Here is a 20,244-nt window from a genome sequence, read left to right on the forward strand (position 1 = left end):
GTAGTCCGTGAAGGGCGCAACTGATACCCAGGCACTCGAGGGAAAACCCAATTGCTACATCTCTTCATTCGAGCCTTATAATCATAAAATGTGAGGACTTTTCACTTTTGAAAGAGAGAGAGAGAGAGAGAGAGAGAGAGACAGACAGACAGACAGACAGACAGACAGACAGACAGACAGTCAGACAGACAGACAGACAGACAGACAGACAGACAGACAGACAGACAGACAGACAGAGACAGAGACAGACAGACAGAGACAGAGACAGACAGACAGAGATAGAGGGAGAGAGATAGAGAGAGAGAGAGAGAGAGAGAGAGAGAGAGAGAGAGAGAGAGAGAGAGAGAGAGAGAGAGAGAGAGAGAGAGAGAGTGTACTCACCTAGTTGTACTCACCTAGTTGTGTTTGCGGGGGTTGAGCTCTGGCTCTTTGGTCCCGCCTCTCAACCGTCAATCAACAGGTGTACAGATTCATGAGCCTATCGGGCTCTGTCATATCTACACTTGAAACTGTGTATGGAGTCAGCCTCCACCACATCACTTCCTAATGCATTCCATTTGTCAACCACTCTGACACTAAAAAAGTTCTTTCTAATATCTCTGTGGCTCATTTGGGCACTCAGTTTCCACCTGTGTCCCCTTGTGCGTGTTCCCCTTGTGTTAAATAGACTGTCTTTATCTACCCTATCAATCCCCTTCAGAATCTTGAATGTGGTGATCATGTCCCCCCTAACTCTTCTGTCTTCCAGCGAAGTGAGGTTTAATTCCCGTAGTCTCTCCTCGTAGCTCATACCTCTCAGCTCGGGTACTAGTCTGGTGGCAAACCTTTGAACCTTTTCCAGTTTAGTCTTATCCTTGACTAGATATGGACTCCATGCTGGGGCTGCATACTCCAGGATTGGCCTGACATATGTGGTATACAAAGTTCTGAATGATTCTTTACACAAGTTTCTGAATGCCGTTCGTATGTTGGCCAGCCTGGCATATGCCACTGATGTTATCCGCTTGATATGTGCTGCAGGAGACAGGTCTGGCGTGATATCAACCCCCAAGTCTTTTTCCTTCTCTGACTCCTGAAGAATTTCCTCTCCCAGATGATACCTTGTATCTGGCCTCCTGCTCCCTACACCTATCTTCATTACATTACATTTGGTTGGGTTAAACTCTAACAACCATTTGTTCGACCATTCCTTCAGCTTGTCTAGGTCTTCTTGAAGCCTCAAACAGTCCTCTTCTGTTTTAATCCTTCTCATAATTTTAGCATCGTCCGCAAACATTGAGAGAAATGAATCGATACCCTCTGGGAGATCATTTACATATATCAGAAACAAGATAGGACCGAGTACAGAGCCCTGTGGGACTCCACTGGTGACTTCACGCCAATCGGAGGTCTCACCCCTCACCGTAACTCTCTGCTTCCTATTGCTTAGATACTCCCTTATCCACTGGAGCACCTTACCAGCTACACCTGCCTGTCTCTCCAGCTTATGTACCAGCCTCTTATGCAGTACTGTGTCAAAGGCTTTCCGACAATCCAAGAAAATGCAGTCCGCCCAGCCCTCTCTTTCTTGCTTAATCTGTGTCACCTGATCGTAGAATTCTATCAAGCCTGTAAGGCAAGATTTACCCTCCCTGAATCCATGTTGGCGATTTGTCACGAAGTCCCTTCTCTCCAGATGTGTTACCAGGTTTTTTCTCACGATCTTCTCCATCACCTTGCATGTGTGTGTGTGTGTGTGTGTGTGAGTGTTACGAGCCCGACAACATCGTCGCAGTAGGGAGTAGCGACGTCAGCTCCATCTGTGAGTCGGCTCTCTAAACCCCCACGGGTTCAGACGTAATGTGGACAATACCATCTGGTGGTGGCTGTCAAATACCTGCAAATGGCTCAAGATTTCGGCCTTGGTCAGCCAGAGGGGTTGTTGTGGGTGACCTCTGGTGAGATAACGAATCAAGACCAGCGCCACCTAGGGTGTGCTACAGAGCACAATGTCAACTCCCCAATGGATTAGGGCTATTTCCTAGTTTCACCAGTACCGGCAAGATAATTGATGACGTTTTTGTGTCCACAGAAGTGACGTCTGGGGGGGCACGTCTGGGGGGCAGCGGTACTGAAGACGCAGTTCATCTTGGGCATTCCACGGTCTCCCGACGTGGTCCTGGAGAAGCGACCACGTAAGCTGCCGCCGTTCTGAAGCAGTGTGGTAGCTGCTAATTACATGGTATTGAAAGAGATCGACGTGCCTCTAGGACTGGCTTAAGGGAGAAACTGACGGCAGGGAGGTGTCTGTTGAGTAGTGCTGCTAGCTGGACGCTAGAGAATGCTGCCAGAGGATCGCTACCCCTGTACTGTAGCACCAAAAAAGTAAAGCTGTATGGACTCTTTTCTCTGGTATGTTGCCAGCTAGGCATGTGTGGAGAATCTAATTATTTCTACCAGAAAGCCCTGTGCAATGTCTCCCAGTGCATGGTTGAACATTTGTTTGATGTGATTGGGTTTTAGTCCTTTGAACCTGCCTGCTGATACTGGAGTGAAGGATAAAGTTGCTTTATGATCCACAGATTCGGCCACACATGAATCTGTGTGTGATTCGTGTGTGGTCGATAGCATCTAGTAGGTTCTGCTCGGGTGACACAGACTGATGGAAAACAGACGTCACGTGGAGCTCTGGGTGGGTGTTTGTCTCTCAGGGCATGTGCTGTGTTGGCATCTCTGGTGGCAACTGTGTCCTTGCTGGTAATGGCTTGCATTGTCCCTACAGTGTTGCCTTCTTTTATTTTCTTGTTGACTGTTGCTCTGATGTTGAATGCCTCGTTTCTGTTGTTTTCTTTCCTGCAGTGGGTGTTTTTGGCACGGGTGGGGAGGGGTGCCTGGTTGTCCTCTCCAGGGAAGCTATTTATAGCCCTAATGACTGAGAAAGCTATAGTGATTTGTCTATCCTTGCAGGGACAGCTAGGCACGTGTTACCAAACAGGAGGAGGGTGCGCAATGCTTGGGTGGTTCCGGGAGAGTCATTTACCTTATTCAAGAGGCTGGATAGTTTGGTTACTTCTTAGGGGCGGGCAGTTTTGGGGGTTGTGCTGCAAGGTTCTAACCGATGTTGCTTTAATGGCTTCTAGTAGATGCTATGTCGAAATCCAGCTGTTGGAGGTGTTTTCTCTGACTGCTGATGTGGGGTGTTGATTGATACTCTCTTTTGGAGGACACCACGTACCCGAACATTGGGTTCTGTTGTAGGAATGTTTGCGCATGTCCTCGTTGTTTTTGCGATTCCACACACTTGGCATGTGCCTTCTCTGCTGCTGATTTTTTTTTTTTCTCTCTCTACCACAGACGTGGCCACACAAAACCTTTCATCTTATCACAGTTTATCATAGTATGTATCTTTTGTTATATCTTATGCAATTTCTCTTCACGATGATAAACCTTATTTCTCAATGCCGTCCAGTTGGGTGAGTGTGGAGCAAGACTAGTAACTGCTTGATTCACCATAGATGTCAAGGTGCCTTGTATAGTGACTGTTGTGAGCATCTTGTTGAATCATGTGTAATATAAAAAGGTTATTGACATGGGTATTAATTTGTGTAAATGATTTTGTGTGTATACATATATGGACATATGTATGTAACATTAACAAATGTGTTACTAACGTCACAAGATTGTCACTTGCTTAGCAATATGAACTATGGGGTTCAGTTCCTGAACCCATTATGTGCCTCGGTAACCATTTCCACCACCGCCCACGAGAGAGGTAGAATAATAAAGAAATAAATAAATTAATTTCTCTGTGATTAATATTCCCCAATTCGTCCTTAAGATAAGCAGTTTTAATCAGCGTCTCAGTTAGCCAATGTTAAGTCTTTCATGTTGGTGTCTCTGGTTGGGTAGATAGTTGCGTTTGAAATTAGTTTATGACGATCTTAAAAAAAAAACTCCTTCGCTGAAGAGTTTTCCATTTTAAATGACCATTTTACTTACTAAAATTACAGTATCCAACAATGAAAAACATTACTATACTTTGATGCCCTGTGGATTTCTGCCACTATAGGCGAAAGTTAAATTTCGTGGAGATATGGCGGTCAGTATAATATACCGTTCAAAAAATTCTCCTTACTCGCAATTGCAGCTGGATTAATAGTTTATCCAGCTATTCTGGACATTTCTATTCTCCCTCCAAGACTCATCTAAGGTTTGGAGCATAAGAAGTGAATGAACTGTTCTCAACACTTGGGTAGGCCAGGTGAGTGGTGTCCAGCAGCACACCTGGGTCAATATTAATAATGTAGGGAGGAGGGGAATAGGTGAGTACCTGGGGGGTTATGTACGCTTCAGAGGGTGGGGCGGGGGAGACAAGTTTTACTAATAAACGAGAAGCGTAAGGGGAAAATATGAATGCCAGTGGGTGGTGGGATACTAATAATAGTGTCTATGTATATTCTCATGAAATAAATGAGTTTCTAGGAGCAGGCTTCAGATGAGCTTAAGTAAGATAACAGCTCTTGCTTGCAGTTTCACTATACACATCATTTGACAGCCTTAATGAACTCTAACCATAGTTTTTAGGAGAGAGAGAGAGAGAGAGAGAGAGAGAGAGAGAGGTGGAGAGGGTCTACTTATGTATATGCCATAATGCTAAATATGTATGTATTTCCAATAGGAACTTTAATATTAGAATATTGGAGCATAATGGGTGCTGAAACCGTCCTTTTCTAAACTTAGGAGGACTCTCGAGAAATAAATCATCATTTTCATGAATCAAGCCGTAAAATTTAAGATCCTCGTAATAGTGTGAGAATTTCTTATTTTTGCACTAATTCACTTGTGATGCTCAGTCAGAAAGGACTGCACAAGCCAACACATTAAGTGTTAGTTAAGTGAACATTTTACTTTAAAATTGAAAATAAAATGACAAGAGCAATGGCCGATGTCCACTTCCTTGTGACATCTATCCACTAGGTCGTTTAACTCCTCAATTGCTAGGGGCAATGTTAAGGGTAACTATTGGGATCTCGGACCAAATTTGTATTTGGTGTGTGTGGCTATGAATCGGCTTCGAATCCAGAAGCAGGCCTTCACTAAATACAATAAATAGTTTAGTTTGTTGCAGCATGAGTTTGGGGGTAAATATCTTTGAAAGGTATTGATATAAAGACACTTCTTTCGTTAACAACAATTTATTCTAGGACTTAATTCTAATACAAAGCACAACCATTTAATGTTACGCTGACTGTACTGAGTGAACACTAATGAAAACTATTCAAACAGACGTATAGTATGGGATCCTGTCCATACCGCTCTTGGCTGGTATAATGAACTAGACTGAACGAACAGCTGCTCAATAATGAGGCTCTGGGAGGCGCCTGTGTCTCTTAGCATAGACACGGTTTTCCACTGGCCATTTCCACACCGTATTTGTCCCACATGAATATAAAGTTTGTAACCCTTCAACCCTGGGGGTTGAGCGGGTAGGAACTGAGAAGGTCTAGTTGTCCTTCCAGTTCTCAATATACAACCACTGGTTTAAGAGCGGTGTCATGGGTTGTGTCAAAGAATTTTGTCATAGTTGTGTCTCAGAGGCCTGTCAAGAATTCGGTGGTGGTGAACCTTTAAAATGTTGTCTAGGGAAATAGATAATTTTACTTGAGCCTAGGGGAAATCAAAGAGTAAGGAAAACAGCCTAGTACAAAGACAAATTTATATGCATAAGATAAAAGATAATATATATTCAACAATGTGAATTCCTTACAATTCAAGGTCATGCTGTAGTAATATAACCCCCCAAGCGGGCTCTGGCTACCCTATGGCTCACAATTTCAAACCTTGAACCTTGCACACAGTCACCACACCTACCAACCGATGACACACATCTAGGAAACCTTGACTCTCTCTTATAAAACACCTTCAAAGTCTGCATAACTACTCTACCCTATCTTGCAACCCTGATAACTGGTAATGATTGGCTTATCTGACTGTACGGTCGGAGAAAAACTCTCAGATAGCCCTAGGTCTGGTCGTCAGCGATCCACCTCCCCTCAAGTTCTAATTACAGCAAAATTCTAAATTCTTATTATAGCAAATACATACATTTACTAAATACAAATACATTTAGCAAATACATATGCTAAATATATCGATATACATTCTAAATATAGCAAAAAAAGTTTCTTAAACTGTTGGCATTCTTTCTAAGATCAGATATTATGTTCCTCGCCCTGCCCTGGTGACGCTCTATTACTCTCTCATCTATCCTTATCTCAACTATGGTATTTGTGCTTGGGGTTCTACTACCCAAAATCATTTACGTCCTTTAATTACCCAACACAAAGCTACTATTAGAACAATATCTAACTCTGGCCCCAGACAACACTCGGTACTCTTACTCAAATCTCTGAATATGTTAGATATTAAGTCACTGCACATCCTCTCATGTGTACTCTATATATTTAAAACTCTGAATTGTAATGTCAATCCGGACCTTAAAAGCTTCCTAGAAGGTTGTAACAGAACTCATGGGCACCACACCAGAAACAAATACCTATTTGATATTCCAAGAGTGCGAATTAATCAAACTAGAAATGCTCTACAAATCAGGTGACCCAGAATGTGGAATGGCCTTCCCAATCATGTCAAAGATTGTACCTCTCTCAACCAGTTTAAGATGAAAACTAAGTACTACCTAATTAACTCCATGTAACCTACTTTACTTCTAAATGTCAACCCATGTCTTATTTTTATAAAAAAAAAATGCTGTTTGTTGACCAACTTGTATATTGGCTATTTTCTAAAATGTTTCCCCCTTTTTTTATCTTTTATTATTTTTTTTCTTTCAACGTAATTTATACTTTAAGCTCAATTACTATTAAGTTTTAGTCTAGGTGTCTTTTCACCACCTCGACTTGCCCGAAACGCTATGCGTACTAGTGGCTTTAGGTATTGTATTTACTACCTCTATCTTTAAATCAAACTTAATGTTTGTACTGTAACTCTGAAACTATGTATGTACTTTTCCTAAATAAATTATTATTATTATTATTTATTTTTATTATTATTATTATTATTATTATTATTATTATTATTATTATTATTATTATTATTATTATTAAATACTACCTAATTAACTCCATGTAACCTACCTCACCCCCAAAAATGTCAGCCCATGTCTACTATTTTAAACAATGCTGTTTGTTGACCAAATTATAATTTTGCTTTTTTTCTGCCATGTTTTCCCCCCTTTTTTCATTTTTTTTCTCAAACACAATTTATACTTTAATCCTGATTAGATTAGTATACTTTAACCTCAATTAGTATTAAGTTTTAGTCTTAAGTGTTTTTCCTGCCCGAAACACTTTGCGTCATAGTGGCTTTAGGCATTGCATGTACTAGCTCTATCTGTAAATCCATCAACTTTTTGTATTTCACCTTGTATGTATGTACTTTACCTGAATAAATATTTGTATTTGTAAGTCAAGATGGCGTCCCCCTCTCTTGCGTCATTGCCCCATCTCCACTCTATTCTTTACATTTGCAGTCAAACCCTTTATTGACTTTATTTACCATATTCCCTATGCATGTTTTTTGATTGAGTCCATTTTTCCCTCATATAGGCGATACCAGTTCGCATTATTCCTAAAAATCCCCAGCTGAGAAGGCACTACTTTGCTGGGCGGAGTACTACTGGTGACTCGCGGCCTCCCTGATATCAGCTGTAGATTTATTCTAATAAGCATTCAACAGTTACCCATCCCAGGTGTGGATGTTATTTTGGGTAATGATGTGGCAATAAATCATAGTGTGGGGGAAACTGATCACAGTTTGTTTAAACGGTCTGTTGCAGAACATGTTTATCCTGCCTGTGCTGAGTTTAGTTCCATGAGTGACCAGTCTGTTGCAGTGGAGAGTGTTAAAATCCCTGCCTGTGCTGAGTTTATTTCTGTGAATGAACAACCTGTTGTAGTGGATGGTGTTGTCCACCCTACCTGTGTTGATGTCAATACTATTATTGATCCAGTTGTCAGTTCTGATATTACTCAAATATTTGTTCCAGAAACCAGTACCCCTTCAGAGGAGAAGTGGGATGTGGTTGTTCAAGATTCATGTGTGGCCAACCTAGTTGTTGAGAGTAAGCCTGGTACTATGACCCCGCTTTATTCTAATCCAGTGGACGATTTGGGACACGACGTCCATGTGCCATTGTCTTGCCCGCTCACTACGAACATTGTGGCAGGAGTCTAGAGAAACTTAGATGGCACGACTCTATTGTATTCTAGCCAGGTGCAGGGTTTAGGACAAGATGTCGGGTTGGCAGAAGTTTTCCCGCTCACTCCAAATTTAGAATCAGTTGACCCAGAATCTGATGTCGGGAGTGAGAGTGTTGTAGTGGCCCCGCCTCACCCTAGTATTGTTGGTAGTAAAGGAGAGGAGGCCAAATTACCTGTTACTTGCCCACTCGCTTCAGATTTCAAGTCATTTAATTTTTGTAAGTTGAGTAGAACTGACCCCAAGATTTCAGCGAATAGCTGTACAGACAGACTACAGTACAGACCAGAGGATCAGCTTCTGTCGAGTAGATGGAGACCCATTGAGCCTCCCTCTTCAGTTGTCTATGAGGATGTGACCCCAGCTTGGTAGTGGTATTGATTGTGAACAGACAGTATTCCAAGCAGCTCCAGATGTCATGGGAGGAAGCTTTGGTAAATCGTGTGTAACCATTAAGGGTGGTAAAGTTTCTTTAGATCTAAGTTGCAGAGTTTTATGGACTGTGATTCGTATTCCATGGGGAGTAAGTATTTGTCATTGTGTAACTTGAGTCAGAGTGTTCGTGGGATGTTCTTGCAATTTCTTGTTATTCCGCAGAAGCCATTTTCCTTTGTAGAAATTTACTGTGGAACATCTTTATCCAGCCTTGTTGCTGAACAGAGAGAGCTTACTCCAATAAATTGTGCATCCAAGTTGAGAAAAGTTGTGTGTAGGATGTTCTTGCAATCTATTTTTATTCTGCAGGAACCATTCTATCTTGAAGTAATGGACTGTGGGACATCTTTGTCCAGCCTTGTGGTTGAGCAGAGAGTTTATTCAAGTAGGTTGTGCATCCAGTTGTTCTGAGGAAGTGGTGAGTCATACTAGAGCAGTGTCTCTACTTTCAGATCCAGTTTATTTTGCTGTACGAGTAGTGAACAACATGTATGTTCCACTCAAGTGTTGTGTTGACTTTCAGAGTCAAATTGGTGTTGAAGGATTTTATCAGACTTTGGAGCAGATGTTCAAGGTTCCAGGTGTGTGTTTCAAGTTGGGGACAAGGTTGTCCCACTTAGTTGCTTTAATGAGTGTGAAGGGTTACAGATTGTCCTTGGGTGGTTCCCAGGTAATCTGCTGTGCATCTTCAAGATGATAAGACCCTTAAACCTCTTGTTTGATTGTTTGTCACCAGAAGGAAGTCATTTACGGAGTGAAAGCCATGGTAAGGGTTGTCAAGGTTTCAGCATGTTTTTGTTATCTTTTTGGAAGACCAGAATGTTTATAAAGGTGTGAGTTGTATTCCAGTCCACCATCAGAAGGTGTGAACTTGTTTTTGGTGTTATGATTGGGATATGGTGCATAGGCATAATCCTGTTTTCTTTCGCTGATCATTATGACAGAGTTATGAAGAAATTGACTTAGGTGTTCCTTGAGTGTCATCTGAGTCATTTCGATCAGGTAGTCTTTGCACTAGTCTTTGTGGGTTGTATTTGTTGGATTGGAGATCAAAGGTTTGCTAAGTCGTTGTGTTGTGCTTCTGAAGGTTCTACGAGTGAAGAAGTTTTACATGTATTTGTGAGGTTAAACTCTATTTTCTCTACTTTTAGTATCAATTGGGCGAGGGTATGTGTTCCACAGAAGATCACGTGTGATGGGAAGTAAATGTCCTTGTCAGGGCATACCCAGGACAAGTTCCTAAACCAGTCAGTCAGCTTCAATTAAGCAGTTCAGCTCCAGAAATAAGGAGTAATGGAAAATGGAATCTGTCTTGGAAAATTTCCCCATATAGAAAATAGATAATATGGAAATATGGGACTGATATAAGATCAATAATAGAAACAGAAGGAAAGATAATTTGTGGTATCGACCTTGTGAAAGCAGTTACATTTATTGACAGTTCTATTCATGAATATAATAAAATAGTGTTGATAGGAGTGTGAAATATGATCTAAAATTAAGTGAAATTAATGAGATCGTACCCTGAAGAGATAAATTTGCATACTCCAGAGGAACAGGTGTGATTAATTCAATACATTTCAAGTGTCATACACACTTGGCTGATAGCAGGCCTGGAGTCACCTGATTTTGGTTAAGTGTCTGTAGTGTTGTTTCTGTATATTGCCGTAGTAGAGTTTATTATCGGGAGTACTGCCTTATTATATTATAGTACCTTATATTGCCATCCAGTTTATTGTGATTATATAATTGAGATACTGATTGAAATATATTATATATAATTTTTATGAATGTGATTGATTTAGTTACCTGGTGAAATAATAATAATAATTCGTGTATGGTACTTCTGATGAGGCACCCTGGTTGAACGCATTAGAAAGAGGGCTTATTTTGATTACCCCAAGTCAACGTAAATTCTTGCCCCTGTAGTTCAACGAGCGGTGTGGACCAGAGGTAACATGGTCCAGAGTAGAAGCAGTCATATCAGTAATTCTAGTGGATTAGTGATGAAAGGTATGAGCAAGCAGGAATTCATACAGTTGGGGAAACTAGCAACTTGAAGGTTATCAGACTCACAGAGGTCAATATATCCCCCTAAAATTATTAGTTGTTTTTTGTTAAGTTTGTTTGCTAGTATTAGATTTCTAAGGTTAGAGCAGAATTCAGCAAAATCAGTGTTGGGAATTTTGTAAACTGCTCCCAGTCAGGTCAGCCTCAGCACCCTTGATTCTGAAATGGGCAAAGATATGTTCATCACAGGAGTCTCTAGTTCTAATTACTTTTAAGCATGTCAGTTCTTGGTGGTAGTAAAGAGCAGTGTCACCCACCTCTATGAATTTTTTTTTATTTATATTTTTATTTATTTATATATTAATACACCCACCAATGGGAAGAATACACCCACTGAACTGCATCGCTGGGGTGCAGATATACTAACCCAGCTGGCGACCTTGTTAAGAGGAAGATAGAGAAGGCAGGCGGGAAAGGAATTCCTGCAACCTTTTTGTCTGGCAGGCAAGACTCAGGGGAATTTATTGTTATAAGGTAAGCCTGAGTCTTCCTTCACTCCTCCACGGGTCTAGGCCGGAACTGCTGATAGCAGTTTCCCCGTGGTTGACTGAAGGGCTTCCAGGGTGAATCAGTGGCACCCCCTTCAGTGGTGGAAGCAAAGACCTGCGGAGGTGGGCATTGCTGGTCCTCTCCTGTGGGACCAAGGAGACTCCGGTGAATCCCGGGTGTCGGAGGGGCTGTGTATTCTGCCTTCTGAGCCCCTAGCAGCCGAGTGCTAGCGGAGCCCCGGCTCACCCTCCGTGACACTGCTAATGTTTGACTTAAGGCACTAACTTCATCAAAGTGTTTGCTTAGAAATCTCACATTAAAGTTAATTACAGAAACATGCATTAAAATGTATTACAAACTTTACAGTGTATTTTGTAAATGATAGTTATCACTACGAGGACTATTTTTAAGTAATACGTTTCCAATTATATTTTAATAATAAAACACCACATGTAATTCAATTTTTTTAGGCCTTGACAACGTTTTCAAGCCAAGTAAAAATGTTCGCCATGCTGACTTTGAAATATTGTGTATGGTGGGACTATCTTCATTGTGTCAATAGTATAATGTGAATGAAATATCAATTTAAGTCTCTATCGTAAATTTGAGTGAGTTTTTTTTTATTAACAAGCCTAGGTTTACACAGTATTGTGCTGCTACCCTATTCTATATGAAAGATTACACAGAATATATCAAACATTAGCTGTAAGTTCATATAATATCCCCATCTCTCAGGATGGTTAGTTATACATGAAATCAGGAGGAAACATAAAATACGTGAACACTTCTCTAATCGCTTAAGTTACTTTTTTGTTTATTCTTAACAAGCTTATGTATATACATCAATGTGCTACTACCCTATACTATATGAAAGATTACACAGTATAGATAAAAGAAAACTAGCTATAAGTTCATAAAATATCTCCATCTCTCAGGATGGTTAGTCACACATGGAAACAGGAGAGAACATAAAATGCGAGCACACTATTCTCTAATATTGTGTTACTTTTTTATTATTATTATTATTATTAACAAACTTAGGTATATACATCAATGTGCTGCTACCCTATTCTGTATGAAATATTACACAGCATAGATAAAAAATTAGCTATAAGTTCAAATAATATCCCCATCTCACAGGATGGTTAGTCATACATGGAATCAGCAGAGAACATGAAATATAAGGCTGAACTATTAGCCTCCACTAGCAAAATCTGCATACAGCACTAAAATATCTTCCAATATTCCTCCTCTATCTACACCACAACACAATAACACTTGAAACTTAGTCATTCTCACCATTAGTGCGTTTCTCAACATTTGTGCGCGTGCAGGATAAACCCTTCATGCAAGCTGCACCTACCATCAAGAAGAAGAAGAAGAGACCCATCAGCGTAATCATATAGTTCGTGAGGCTGTAAGTTATATATAAAGGAATCAATGGTTTCAAGTTTTGTTGCTTTCAGGAGTGCTGGGTCTTCCTTACTCTTTTTGCTGATCGGCGAATAAGACACCTGTATTTCAGGGTACAGATATAGTGGAATATCATTGGCTAATACGTTGCATACAATAGAAATATTAAGTTTAATTAGATTGGCAACACTTCTACTTAACCAGCTTGAATATAGGTTGCTCGCTGGTGCGTTAGCAACACTTTACCGCCAACAAACAGCACTAGTCAGTTTTTCTCTGACTACTGTTTACTACTAGACAAGTAGTAAGGGTGATGTTGGATCTCTCATCACCCTTACACAGAAGGTAGTAGTGAGCTGCTCAAATCTTTAACATATGGTTGGGAGTTTCAGCATCATAACTGAAATCAATCTTATTACATTTCTAATACGAGAAAGAAATTATTTTGGCAATATATGTGCAAAAATCGTTTGAAGAATCATAAATAAAATCGATAAGATAAAAGACAGTTCTCACAAATACCGCTAACCATATTGACCCTCATGATAAAGAGAGAGTCTACAGGAAAAAATACAACTCCAGTACACAAATTATCTCCTTCCCCATCCCCACAATTTTTGTTTTGTTCCAGATCTCAATTATACAATAAATGTACATATGTAAAAATAAGAAATCCTAATGATCATAACGAACCAGTTTAACCAGTTTACAACCTCATCTACTTCCTTGATGTATCTTTAGTGCTTGGTCAAAACTCATAAGCCTAATTATACTATAAGGCCTATTATAAGTTTTGTGGGACCCATTACCTTAGAGCTTTCTAAGTGGCTCACCAAAATTTTGTCCCCGCTGTTTGGTATTATTTCTAGTTCGCATTTGACTAGTTCGGTGGATTTAGTTAATCTTCAGTTAAATGATCTTTAACAAATTAAAGAATGTTTCAATCATTTCTGAATATAAATTAATTGCTTTTGATGCATGTTCTTAATTTACTAAAATTCATGTTGATGTTTTTCGACATTACCTTGCTCATGAATTAATGAACGATGTATATCAGAAGAACCTGCCTTCTGATATTATTGTTACTATCCTAAAGCTATGTATAAAAGAAAGTATATATACTTTTAATAATGACTATTATCTACAGACTTTTGGAATGGCACGGGGAAATCTACTACCTCTATTTCTTTCAAATTTGTATATGAAATTTTTTAAAGAAATTTATTTGAAAAATTACACTCAGAATTATTCCTTGGTTTAGTTATGGTAATGATATTTTGTGTATTTGGTCATCAAAATTAAAATTGAAATGAATTTAAAGCAAAACTTAATGATCAAGTCACCTCTATCAGTGTAAAAAATGCTAGAATGTTCAACATGATGTCCATTATGTCACTATCCGACTACAGTGCCCTGCACCTTATGAGTCTCTCTAGCAATAGAATGAAAGCTTTAGAGGAAATTAGAAATGAAGCCATGAGTATAATTCTTGGAACCCCCAGATGCCCACTAATCATCAACATGAGGGTGTGTATCAAAGTAACACAAGTAAAAAAATAATTATCCGGTTTGTCCAACTCGTTAGTTCAGATTTCTACTCTCTAATTTCGTTGTACATATATACCAGTGTCCTCATCGTTACTATTAGTACTCACCAAAAGAGGTGGATTGGCTGGATAATGAGGCTTTATGTTTTGAGAGCACTTACTATCTATCACTGACTTGCTGGAGCCATTTTTACATTACACATAACTAAGTACATTTACGTTGAAATGTTACAGTAAATATTGAATTGTAATTTGGCTATTTGAGCCTCAAAGTGACCCAGTCTTGACATCTATGATTTCTTGCATATGAAGAAATTCCTTGAACTGACATCTAAACATTATATATTTTCACAAATTTCACTGATGATTGAAACAGTTTTGTCAACAATGTTTTGTGCTGTATTTTCTGTTAATCCCCGTGATGAGTACCAGAGATCAAATCGGACCTCATCACATATTTTGAGTAAGACGCACATGAATGTAACGTCAAGATCATGAATATTTGCATAACTTTTAAGATCTGTTAACTGAACATGTTTACCTACTCCGTATGTTCTTAAAAGAGGTGTAAACATATTTGTAAACAAATAGTCAATCGTAATAGGTTGTGGATTTAGTAAGGATTTCTCAGGAGAAAAATCAGCTGGCCGAAGCATTCTATCAATGACCATATTTTCAATAAATAATTTGTTCTTCAAGTTATTCTGAAATTGAACATCATACTGCTTTGCATACATCCAGAAATGATCTTTAACATTGTAAGGTGTTGAAATGTTCTGATACATTGGAGCATTATGGAAGCCCATAGGGAAGGACTTGGAGTAACCTTTCATGTAACGACGCATATCAATGGGAACACGACTCCTAATATTGTAGGCGTCTCGTGTCAAGCCGGCCTCCCTTACTACCTCAACAAGAGCTGTGTTAATTACACTCGTAAATCCAGCATTGAACGATATATTTTCAGACTGACACTTGGCATGAAACTTATCAACGTCCGAGATATTCAGAAAAACATTTTCCAGGAATTTTGTCTCTGTCTGAGAGGGTTCTGGGGCTCCCAAAGCTTCAATGAGGACAGACGTGGCCGGCTCCTCTTTTTTAAGTTTAAGTAATGAACTTAACCGCTCAGGATCATTTTCAAGAGCCGATTTTATTTGTTGGGTAATTTCTGATGTCTGACTGTGGTCTGCAATTTGACCAAATTGCGAATCATCAATGGGCTTTCCGCTGATCATATCATCAATTATCTTGTGGAACCAAACAAGAATCATCATCAGATCAACACCATCAATAGCTGCATGTTGGCACAGAAATATCACTGTGTTCCGATATGGAAATTTTTCGTTTATCTCTGGGCGAGGAGGATAGGCTTCAGGGGTAGATGATAGAAGTCGAACGCGCCACAGAGGTCCATCGATCAAATTTGAGGGCATGTTTATCATTGACTGTGCTTCCTTAAGTGGATCTGACCCTTCAACAACCTGAGAGATAAAGAAACAATAATTTATTCAGAAATACAGCCATATGAAACAAAGGCTTAAGTAAGGTAATCCAGATAATAGAGCCAGGTATCAATTATTCTAGAAAAACTTGTTTTATTATGGAGCTAGAGTTGTTTATAACAGTATGAGCCAGTATAATTTAAGGAGTTAACTAGACCAGCCCTTCACTAATTAACCCATTGACCTCCATTAGTTATCCTAAATATTATTGTAAATTAACGTAGAGGACAGTGTCTCATCAAAATGACACTGTTGGTTAACCTAAACCCCCCATGTCTTTTGACCTAAGCTATTAAGTCATTTGTTAGTTAACTTTAAGTGGATAAAGCTATTATAGTCATTTGTTAGTTAACCTAAATAATAAAGGTAAGTTGAGCTCATAAGGTCTAGCGCTTGCAGACTTAATGGGCTCTGAAGGCTACCAAACTTCATTTAATAAAACTCAGTAATGTGTTACATAAATTACTGAGTGTTTATATTTATTACTTACATAAAATAAGTTTTTTATTATATACTTAATTTAATAAATCAAGAAACTCTAAGTTAAATATTCACTTTAACATTTGTTAACTATAACTCAGTAGTGTCCGTTAAAAATAATCATAATTTATCAAATATATTGAACAAAACAGGTATGTATACACCAAGAGTATCTATTGTGGCTACAGTGGGGCCCTTCAGACGATGATTGCCCTTAAGATAAACACGAAACCAAATTAAATTTAATGCTTCTGATTAAAAGACAACCTTTATGATTCTCATTAAAGAAAGATTCCACAACGTCCAAAACACTCAATTGTTTGCAATAATTTATTCTCAGTCTTCATAAAAGATTAACTTATTAGTTCTTCCTTAATCATTTTCAGTTTTCAATATGTTCCAGTTTTTTTTTTTAGATGATTCGTTCGCTTGAGGAATCTGTAATCATAACCGGTAAATATATTCATATTACAGCTTCTCCATTTGAGTGAACTGATCACAGAACTATGCTTGCTAATTTGCAAAATTCATTTGCAGCCTCTTGAAGGGCCCTCCTCGGTCTTATGCTGGAATGTTATTGAGGTTCATCACACCTGTATAAACACGACACTGCTGCTTAAATACAACATACAGAATGTCCAAATTAGTATAAATTTGTCGATGAAACGTTTTCACTAAGAAACAATATAGGAAACTCTGACCTACTTGTGCTAGCAGGGTTGAGTTCCCGCTATTGCTGGTAAGGGCTAGTGGTCCGGTGTGCGAGTGTTTTGGGGATTAAGGTCTATCTATTTGTGGAGGATTATTAACACTTAAACTGCACACCATAACCAGGGTTGTTTCATTGATAGTGCACACCACAACCAGGGTTATTTTAGGCCTATCACAAAATTGTAAACTCCCACGCATACATGAGGCTCCCATTAGCTTCCTCAGGCCTCCAGTAACCATCCCTCATTAACAACAACAAATACTCCTGTATCGCTCACTTTTCTTCTTAGGCCTTAGCAGGAAAATGAGGCCCAAGCCTGGTACATCACCATCCAGTGTCTGGACGTGCTGGGCGGCCACACTAGCAGCCATTAAACTTTTACCAACAGCAAATAAGTGACTACCATGTATATATTTACAGGCAAACTGTGTGGTATGCGCAGTTATAAGATTTAGGTTTTTAATTATAAATATATGTAAATTAATATAAACAAATACATGAAGTGCATGTCTTTGACACATGTTGAAATATGAATATTTAAAAAACTACAATTGGTGACATTTTACAATTTACATTTTCATTTGAAAATGTAAACTTGTCAGTTTATTAAAAAAAAAAAATTTGTGCTCATGTTACGATGTTGATTCATTAAGAAAGAAAAGTTGGGGCATTTACCATTTAGACTATGTACAAAAAAATTAAAGAGTTTGAGGAAGACTGAGAAACCGATTTTCAGGCCCCTGAAGCTAAAGAAACAATTTTGTTTTTACGGAATTTTTTCAGGCCCTTTTAACTTATATCCCGCATATAAGAGTCATATCATCCTGATTTGTATATACCCTGAAGCATGGGGAAGAGATTTTGTACATTTAAGGAGTAGCATAAACTGTCGGTTGACAGTAATTATGATTTTCGTTGTTTTGATTTTCGTTGATTTTCTAAGCCTGTGAGCAGTGAAAGACTACGATTTGTTCTCCAGTTACATTAGCAGTTCTGAATTAGGCAGTACAGTAGCCCAAGTGAGCATAGACAATTCCAGTGGTGTGGCAGAGGTAGCCCTCCAGCAGGAGCCACAGTTATCCAGCTACGAGTGTTGAGAGGTAGTCTCACAGTGAGAGCAGCTCGAATTCGCAGTGTCGCGGCACGGTGAGCACCTGGGGTTCTCATTACGTCACTTTCACACTTGTAGTCCTCGGCCAGGTGATCACAGGCGGGTTTGACTCATCCCTAAGCATCAAGAAAACATTCTGCGAAGAGAAGAGCAGTGTGCACTTCTCTTCAATGATCACCTCTCTAAATGCACTTCTAGACATGGAGCAGATATTTCTTCTCTCACTTGCTGTATTTGATATTTATGATTTTGTATTCTCCGTCAAGTTCGTATCTGAACTGAAGACCAAACTATATAACAGTACAAGATGAGGAAATTATATATTACCTGTTAAACGTTCGTTTTAGAGTGCTGAGTACAAAGTGTTATTCGCTTCAATACAAACACTGACCAGTTCTTTTTCCCAGGAGCTCGTGGTTCAGCTTCCCAGGAGCTCTGGGAAGAAGAGAAGGTAAATCCTGAAGAAGAGACGGTAAGAGAGGAAGGTGTTGGTGACACACAGAGTGTGTGCAGTGCTCACCTGGAAGTCGATGGAAGGTATTGGCATCTCACACAGCCACCACTCTTTGCCACGGGGGCGGAAACAGGTCCTCAACAGATGAACCTTACTGAAAACCAAACAACTTGATTAATCCTTTTCCTGCCGTGTTTCACTGCTACTTCGTCGCTTATATGTTGTCAGGAAGTATTTTACGAATTGAAAATATTTATAAAATAAACAAATTTTGTCAAATAAATAAGAAATTTATTAGACGCTCATTAAAAGATAATTTGCATAAAATGTTTTCCCATTCCATAACCAAAACAAACCCAATTTATCAACTTATATGACACTACATATACATTTCTTGAGTGTTCTAAGGAGACCTCTGGCGCCTGGTCATTGTGCTTGAGTGAGCGTTCCTGAAACCCATTCATAGTGCTCTTATGAGAGCTCCTGAAACCCATTCATAGTGCTCTTATGAGAACTCCTGAAACCCATTCATAGTCCTCACATGAGAGCTCCTGAAACCCATTCATAGTGCTCTTATGAGAGCTCCTGAAACCCATTCATAGTCCTCATATGAGAGCTCCTGAAACTCATTCATAGTGCTCATATGAGAGCTCCTGAAACCCATTCATAGTGCTCATATGAGAGCTCCTGAAACCCATTCATAGTGCTCCTTTGAGAGTTCCTGAAATCCTTTCACGGTGCTCGGAGAAGAGCTCCGGAAAAACAAAGACACGCTGCATCATGAAGAATGTGTTAGAACACAAGCAAGCAGATAGTGAGCCTTGTCGGTTTGCCCGACAAGGCTCACTCAAGGCTTTAAACATGTACACAGTCCATGTAACAGGGACATGTACACAGTCCAGCCTAGCACCATAACTACAACAGCCAATATTCATATACTAATAAACTCAACAATTTTTATTATAAAGGTATGATATATATGAATATGCAATTAAATTACCTTAAATTAGGTCCAAGTGCTGTTATCTAAGAACAAGAGATTATATTCAATATAATAAACTTATATGATAAATTAAAGATAACTAAGTAAGCAACTGATAACTAATTATATATATGATCAATTATATATAGATATATTCAATTTATATGAAGAGTTTCAGTTAAGCTTGACTTTCAATGACTAAAGTTGTGTACCTCATGAGTGTTAGATAAATTGGAAAGGTTCAGTTGTTGAAAGACTAATCAAAACTTACTGAAATATGAGGCGTCGCCTCACCCTGTAACGACAAACAGACTTATTGGATATATCAAGGTTGTACAAGCATGCAATTGGCCAATCAGCACACTGCAATAACAATCAATATACTAATATCTGAGTGGCGGGTGCCATCTGACAAGTTGCCGGACTGGATCTCTGTAGAGCTTAGGCACTATATTTTATGTCACAGCTTTGCTGTTTATTATTCTGGTAGCGTTGCTAATTGATTATGCCTAAATTGCGTTTGCAGTAGAATAAGATAGGTGTGGTGGAGGCGGCGTCACCTGATGAGCTCCACTCTACACTCTTATTTAGATAAAGTACTAGGATTTTTTCCTTATAGGTATTGTTCAGGTACTCCCCCAGTTGTAGCGAGTAATCACTGGTGATAATGAGTTAGTATGGTGTCTATTACTGATAAAAGTTCGCAAGGCACCGTCACACGTTTTCACTCTGTAAACAACACTTTCCCGCCTCGGGCGGTGTTGGGCGCCCAGCCCTCGTCTCCCCATGC

General features: G+C 39.2%; 1 protein-coding gene across 1 annotated transcript in view; it reads right to left on the reverse strand.

Annotated features, from left to right (window-relative positions):
• Positions 1–12,032: 12,032 nt before the first annotated feature.
• LOC123751238 (uncharacterized) overlaps positions 12,033–20,244 on the reverse strand; it is a 26,373-nt gene continuing 18,161 nt past the window's right edge. The window contains exons 4-5 of the mRNA XM_045733340.2: positions 18,539–18,626; positions 12,033–15,694 (exon numbers count right to left, since the gene is read on the reverse strand). Of these exons, the coding sequence (XP_045589296.1) occupies positions 14,549–15,694; positions 18,539–18,626 (1,234 nt within the window). The 3' untranslated portion in view covers positions 12,033–14,548. The remainder of the gene's footprint in view (positions 15,695–18,538; positions 18,627–20,244) is intronic.

This window comes from Procambarus clarkii, chromosome 4, assembly GCF_040958095.1.
Source record: "Procambarus clarkii isolate CNS0578487 chromosome 4, FALCON_Pclarkii_2.0, whole genome shotgun sequence".
NCBI classification, from domain to species: domain Eukaryota; kingdom Metazoa; phylum Arthropoda; class Malacostraca; order Decapoda; family Cambaridae; genus Procambarus; species Procambarus clarkii.